This window comes from Gavialis gangeticus, unplaced genomic scaffold (assembly GCF_001723915.1).
Source record: "Gavialis gangeticus isolate Ggan-Ray unplaced genomic scaffold, GavGan_comp1, whole genome shotgun sequence".
Taxonomy (NCBI): domain Eukaryota; kingdom Metazoa; phylum Chordata; order Crocodylia; family Gavialidae; genus Gavialis; species Gavialis gangeticus.
Window position 1 is genome coordinate 16421807 of NW_017729002.1, and position 7569 is coordinate 16429375.

The window sequence follows — 7569 nt, forward strand, 5'->3', positions numbered from 1 at the left end:
CCCCTTGCCCACCCCAATCAAAATCCCGGCCCAGCCCTCCCACCAAGAAGAGGGCGGCACAATCCCCGGCCCCAAGCCTGCAGCGGGCAGCCTGCCCTCACCCTGTTCACAAATCTGAAGGGCACATGCCCTACATGCCTCCCCCAGGGGTGCACGCAGTGGAGGGAAGCTGCCCCCCTTTCCCCATCCTCCCACACCCCCTGGATGAGCCGCCCACAGTTCCATCCCGTGTCCCGCCTGGGCAGCACCTACCCCTGCCTCAGCCCCATTCCCTACCTCACCATGCGGACCTAGGTCTACTCTCCATGCACCTTCCCTCTCCCATGCCCTTTCTCCCCCACAGACTTACCAGCCCAACGCTGTTCTCCAAGCTGCTGGGCTGCATTCCTGGCTGTGTGCCTGCTGCAGATGCATGCATGCACATGATCAGCGACATTATCAGCTACACTGGCCAAAAAAGCCGAATGTCAATGTCAACTTTCCTTTTATTGGTGACGATTCGATATGGACTGATGTATCAGTGCACCTCTAGTTCCTACAGTTATCCCCCCCCTTGTAAGGCTCATAGCCTATAGGGCAACATTAGCACTGGATGAGCACAGCCCAAGGCCAAGACATCAAACCACAGCTCAAAAGATGATTATATCTGGTATCCCAGTATTTTGCTAGTATGACCCTTGTGCAGAAGGGTGGCACTTTAGAGACTTTTAAGTGGCTACCACCTACTTCATCAGATGCACTTTACAAAGTAGATGGTTGCTTATAAAAGGTCATGAATCTCTGAACCAGCTAATCTCTAAGGTACTACCCCTGTCCTGCCTTCTGCCTGACTTCAGATTCACATGGCTAAACACCTCTCTAGACTCCCCATGGTCAAAGAGTGGGGCACACTTTCTAGGGCAATATCCATGGCAGTGCTCTAAGTCTTGAATATACTCTGATATCAGTGAGGAAGAAAAAAAAAAAGTACATGTGTTAGATTCAGTCTTCTGCAGTACAAGTCTGCTCATGCCATGAATATGGGCAATGGTACTTGGTTCCCTTGATGCCCAAGAGCAGGGCAAGGTCATTATCTCCTTCTATATCTGCAACAATGAACTACGCAGTGCAATGACTAGTGGTAAATAGTTCAGTGCTATACTTGTCTCTCTAGTAATCAGTACCATTGAGCCAGAGACCAATGGAGCTGGGCCAGAGAGGAAGCCGAAGTCTAAGAGTTGTTGTTAGCATCAGTTCTTCACTCAACATTTTGAAACTGAGCGAGAACACTGAAATGTGCTTGAGCTTAATCAAGAACTCCTGTGTACCAAAACCCCATTTACAGGGCCAGAAAGAAGTGGAAATCTCCTGGAGGTACTTGTTGGGAGGCAAAAATCTGCCCCTTGAGCTCCCCTTACCCACAAACACCATTTTCTTGTTCAAGTTCAATGCTAAAGATTTAAAATATAGGGAGCCCACACTACTGCACTTTGGTTCTCCCAGATCAGAGGCATGCCCATTCCATTTTCTCAAGGGATGCATCTTCGAGCCTTGCCTCCTCCTGTCAGTTCAGGAAATGAAAAACTTACAGATAATGAATGTTCTTGAGACATGAGATTCTTCCATGTAGCAGAGACAGTTAGGTCAGACCAAAAAAAGCAGGCAAGCACCTAAGTACCCATTTGGATCTGACCCAACATTTGCAGTAGAGCAATACTGAGGAAACCTATTCTGGGTCAAATATTTTTTTTTTATTCCCAGTAAGCAATAGGGAAAACTAACTCTACTGATTAAAAGTCAAAAGAAGTTAAGACTGCAGTAAGCGGAGACCAAGAAGCTTGGTCTCAAGCAGTGAAGTGGCTGATAACTTTCTTCCCTTTATGCCCTTAGTAACCCCAAGAAGCAGGAGGGTGCATGTGTCCTGAACAGGTACTTCTAGCCAAATACATCTCCATGTTCAAAGACAAGAGGTGCACACACATCTGGAGACAAACATAGGAAAATTCCTAAATTACCATACCATAGCAAGGTACACTGCATCTTCACCACCTGATTAACAGCAATATTCTGCATTAGATGATTAAGGAATCAGAATTAAGGTAAGATTTCCCATAAAGCAGGCACTACCACTAATAAAGGTATACCTTGAAAAGTTACAGAACCTTGCATTAAATCCTAAATTTGAGACTCTGGGAATATAATCCCTTTAGAATATAATTCTAAAGCAGTGCTCATACAAAAGAAATTAGGAGATAGATCTCCCATTAACCATTTGATAATTTCTTATCACTGTTGCCTGCAGACGCTCACAGCTCTTTGCAGCCTAATGCACATACGGGATAAGTTTGTTACAAATAGGAGCACTGTGACAGGAGTATCACTACCGGAGCCTTTCTAGGGGTGACTCCACCCTCCTGTTATTGGCCAACCGTCTGCTTACTCACCTGCCATGCCTTGAACTTAATTGGTTAATTGATTGATGCAATTAGCAGGAGGCTGCCCACTTTATGTGCCCCGGTGCCAGGGGGCACTACCTGCGGCTCCTTTTCCTCCCCTACACCGCAACCCAAGCCTCGCAGTTGGTACTGACGTGGTTTTTGGCCTGGGCCCTGTTGCGACTTGGCCCTCTCCTTTACCCCCTTGCTCCGGGGCTGGGGTCAATGCACCACAAAATGCTGCACCCTCTCTGGCGCCAAGGTCCCCACACTCCCATGGAGCCCCTATGAGGCCTTCTCCAACCCCTAATAGCCTCACCTGGTCTTCCAGTGTAACAACAACAACAAACAATAACACAAGCCCCCGGGCTATAACATAAAAAGCTAAACCGTCCAGTCAGGACATCATTCAATCCCTACCGGGAAATACTCCAACCCACAGCAGCAACCAGGAGATGCTCATGCAGTCGGGCTTCTCCCCTCTCTCTGCACTGGCCGAGCCCCCCCCTTCCTTGGCTGCCAGAGGGAACTGCCCTCCTGGCCTCCTGCCTGGGCTTATATAGGCCAGGCCCTGCCCCTTCCTGTCAGCTGGCCCCCGCAGCAGTTGTCCCGGCAACCAGCACCTGTTGCTCTGGCTGCCCTGGTAACTGGCAGCTGGGCCTCCCTCTTCTGGCCACTAGGGGTCTCTCCCAAGCTGCTTTATCTGTTCTCAGGCACAGGGCACCTGAGTGCTCTGCGACAAGCACCAACACAGTTTATGCAACTTGTCCAAAGGCACAGAGCAAGTCAGTGTCAAAACCAGAAACAGAACCCTGGAGAAGCCCCATGCTCCAATTCCAGTGGAAGTACTAAAGCTGATTTCCTCCTGAAGGACCAGAGTACACATAGATGCAATTGACAATAGATATCAACTTGCCTGAACTGGTCTATTCCCAAGGAAGTTTAAATCCATGTTCTCCCCAAAGAGGTAACCCTCAGGATGTGGGGTGTCAAACTTCTCGCCTCCCATGAAAAAGTGACTTGCAAAGTAGTTTCCTAGAAAAACAAGAAGTAAACAAATTCAAATGAGTGACTCCTGAAAAGCAATAACAATCTTCAGCTTTTATTTAGTGTATTCAGGGGAGGCCCATGACATAAACCAGGCTGTGCGTTAAAGTACAGCTCTTACTTGCAATGCAGCATTAGACAATTCCTGACAACACTGGTGTCATGTGGTGTCAATGCCGACAGCAGTGAGCAGAAGCAGCAAGAAGAAACTTGGCCAAACCATTACAGTACTGTTAGAGGAGTGAGCCAAACAACTTCACTGCATTGCCTACATACATTTACCTGCAGCTTGGAGCCCTATAAAGAACCCCTATATGGAGTGAATGCCTTTGAAAGGTTATGAAGGCATTAATCACGCAGAACTCTCAATCCATCTGGAAAGCCATAACTATGATTTATTCTGAAAACAAGAGGGTTTTTATAAGAGGTTTCCGCTTTTTCAATTTTTTTTCTTTTTGCTTCAAGAAAGATCTGTCCTATCCTGCATAGATGGTGCCATTTTAATGACGGACTCCCACAGACTGAGCTCTGCTAACAAGCTCATAGGCCTCCAGATGTTTGTATTTTAGAAATATGTCCTTCTCCCCAGAGATCCTTTGCTTTTTTGTGGCCTTGTGACAAGGTACTTAGCAGAATTTGAAGATTCACTTGAATCTGGCAGGCCTTGAATTTGCAACCTCTGAGCTGTCAACCATGCACCTTAGTACCCATGCCATCCCAGTCCTGTCCCCAAAATAATCAAACTCAGGTGGGGTCCAAAATCTAGCTGGTACCAGGTCTACAACATCAGCATGGTAATGCTAAGGTGTCCTAAACAGCAATCCCTTTCCCTGCACCCCAAGCACTTAAGAGTAAAATGAAGAGCCATTCTGAATGTAGAACCCCAGTTAGACTTTCTGATGGATAAAACCAATCAGCTTGGGGTGCATTGTGACATGTATGTTTATGCCAAACTCCATAATAGCTTGGAGCACAAAGAGATTAATTTCACATTTTATATAGGTCAAGCAGAATTGCTCTGGAGCATTTTAACTGTTTAACTGCAAAAAAATTTCCTATGCAGGAAATCTCAGAATTGCAGTGGCTGATTATCCTGACTCAAAGTCAGATGGCTGACTCTTGATTATAATTTGGTATTCTATGAATGAGACATGTTTAGGGGTCATAATCTCTTCTTAGGGAGTCTGCATTTATATGCAGTTCACATTAACATTACTGTGCACATAAATCTGTTCTGTGTTCACAAAAGACTACCTTTTGATATCACCTCTATGGTGCTTTTAACCCCACAAATTCCTAAGTGCTTTATCCAGATTGTGGACCAAACCTGCACACTACTTACTAAGTAAAAGTACAGACATAACATCTGTATTGTTATCAAAGGATACCGGTTAGGGTGCATCACTTACAGCTACACAATTTTGCAGAGATACAACTATAGCAAAACAGTTCTAATTTTAACCCTGCTTCATGCCAAAACTCAAGCCAATTTAGCTACCTTCTATTCCTACAGACTCACACTGATAAAATGGTTAAATGGTAACAGCTGTTGTGTGCTTCCTTTCTTAATGCAGTTAAAATGTATGCTTGTCCATACCCTCAGATTTGCAGGAGCAAGTTTATACAGTTGGAATCTCTTCACAACATTTTCTGGGTTAGAAATGGCAGCTACTTAAGAGAGCAAATAAAGGCTCCACTTTGCAAGAGGTTCAGAATGGGAAGGAGCCAAAATATCATATCCAGCTGGAATAGCAGAGGTAATTAAAAGGACTGGAATAGAGGTATCCAACTGTAATTTGGCCAGGAAATCGTAACTAATATTCACACTCTTCTGCTATTAGGATGTTTAACAATGACAAACAATAGAGCCCTTAAGTTTTGGTTTTCATCAAGAACATGGCCCATCCAGAAACTCAGCACCACCTAACCATCAGGTACAGCGCTGATTTAGTGCACAGCTAGAAGACTCTTCTTCCACCGTGCCTATTACATCACTTCCTGTAACGCTCCTGAGATCTCTGAATCACAGGATTCAGAGACCAGGCCTCACACCTCACTTCGTTTGTGAAACGTGACAAAAAACACCAAAAAAAACAACAAAAAACAAAGCCTCTCTCAGAGGAATTTTGGAAGATAAGTTATTAATGACATCTGTAAGGCACTGAAATAGCACGGTAATGCAGAAACATCTATAAATAAACCTTACTGTACTGACAGTATATTGACTGTCTATTGTATCTCATATTAGGGAGGAAATCCAAGACAGAATATGAATTTCTGCTCTGAAAAACAGCCTCTCCATCCTAAAAATCTAAGACTCAAGATGGAGCCAGAGACAAAAGTCACCATTGCAAGCCCAAACACTATTTCCTACCCTCCTCCTGCAGGGCATCTGTTAGACGAATGCATTCACACTGGTGCATAAAGTGCTCATTAACTTTCCAAGCTAGAAACCTGGTGCAGTGCAAGTCCTAGAGAGCGCAAGGCAAATGTTTTCAAGGAGCTAAGCAGGAGACATGATAAAGAGCAAGACAGCTTCTGCAGCCCTTAGGGGTACTAACAAAAATCTGTGGAATACACTAAGTCAGTCCTGGATCGTTACTTAATAAGTCAAAAAATGGCAGTGACTTATGGTGACAGATTGATAATAGTCAGAAATACCCACGAAGAGATGTTCTACAGCAAATTTTAGAGAATCACTACAGCAGACAGAAGCTAAACTCACAAAATTACAACCAGTGTTCTATGCTGATCCTTTCAATACGGTCACCACCGACCCAATATACAGACAGACAGAATTATTTAAAATGTCCTTACCTATCTAACTAGCATCTAGGACTATAACAACACAGGACATTTAAAACAGCAAAACCAAATAGGTTCTCCCTACATGTGCTGTTTCTTTAAATCAGGGGTAGGCAATGCTTTTTAGCCAGAGTGCTGAAAAAAACATAATGTCTACCTTGGAAGGTGCCGGACTGCCAGCATGGCAGAAAAACAAAACAAGGGCAGGTGGTACATGGCAGGATGTACTGCATATTAGTATAGTTAATCATCATAAATGTTGCCCCCCACCCCCCATTTTTTGTTTGTTTTTGGGTTTGTTTGTTTTTACAGTAAATACCAGACTTTCTAAATATTGTAAACCTGGTGACAATAAATAAAACTTCTGATACTCCCTTTGACCTTGTGTATTTGTTTTGTGCAGGTCCCACACAAGAGACCCCCAGCCCTGCTCCTGCCCCTTAGCTCCCACCCAAAGCCCATGCCCCCCCAGCCCAGGCTCAGTGGCTATCAGCAGCTACCCGGAACTTGGGCCAGCTGCAGCTGGGAGGCTGCAAACAGGTGCTGCCTCCCTGCCTGGGGTTCCGGAAGGCAGCAGATGCTGGCACCACACCCAACCAGAGCCAGGAGGCAGCAGCTGTTTGCAGCCTCCCAGCTGCAGCCGGCCCAGGCTTTGGGGCAGCTGCTGCCAGCCACGGTGCCTGGGCTGCTTGCAGCAGGGCTTGCAGCCTCCCAGCCACCTGCTGGGAGCAGCCCAGGCCCACGGCTGGCAGCAGCTACCTGGAGCCAGGGATGGTGGTGGCATGCTGAGGAAAATGGCCTTGCATGCCATGCTCGGCACACGTGCCGGGGGTTGCTGACTGCTGGTTTAAATGTTTCCTCTGGGCACTACAAAATTTGGTTAGTTTCTCTTTACAGCAGCCATATATTTAGGTGATGGGATTCTAACACTGTTATAAAAGGTACACATGGAAAAAAAATGTACGTTCATGAAACTGTGCTGTATCTCATCTTTTTGAGCTTGATTTAAAATAATTAAAAAAAAAAGTAAACTAAAGACTAGAGGTACACCAATACATCTGTCCCATATCAGATCAGCACCAATATGAGGAAAACAGAGTATCAGCAATCGGCTTTTTTTGTCTCATGTGGCCGATAAATGTATGCACACAGCTGCAGCCCAGCAGAGTGGAGAGCAGCTGGGTCCAACTGGTAAGTCTTTTGTGGTGGAAGGGGCAGCGGGGCGAGAAGGAACATGGTGGGGGGGCAGACTGAGGCCTCTGTGGTGAGGGAGGGAGTGGGAATGGGGCTAGAGCAGGGGAAG

At 45.7% G+C, this 7569-nt stretch overlaps 1 protein-coding gene across 8 annotated transcripts in view; it reads right to left on the minus strand.

Annotated features, from left to right (window-relative positions):
* The window catches only part of MGRN1 (mahogunin ring finger 1), a 213561-nt gene that overhangs the window by 166202 nt on the left and 39790 nt on the right, over positions 1-7569 (minus strand). For all 8 annotated transcript variants that reach the window (XM_019507531.1, XM_019507529.1, XM_019507530.1 and 5 more), the window contains exon 2: positions 3331-3449. In XM_019507531.1, the coding sequence (XP_019363076.1) occupies positions 3331-3449 (119 nt within the window). The remainder of the gene's footprint in view (positions 1-3330; positions 3450-7569) is intronic.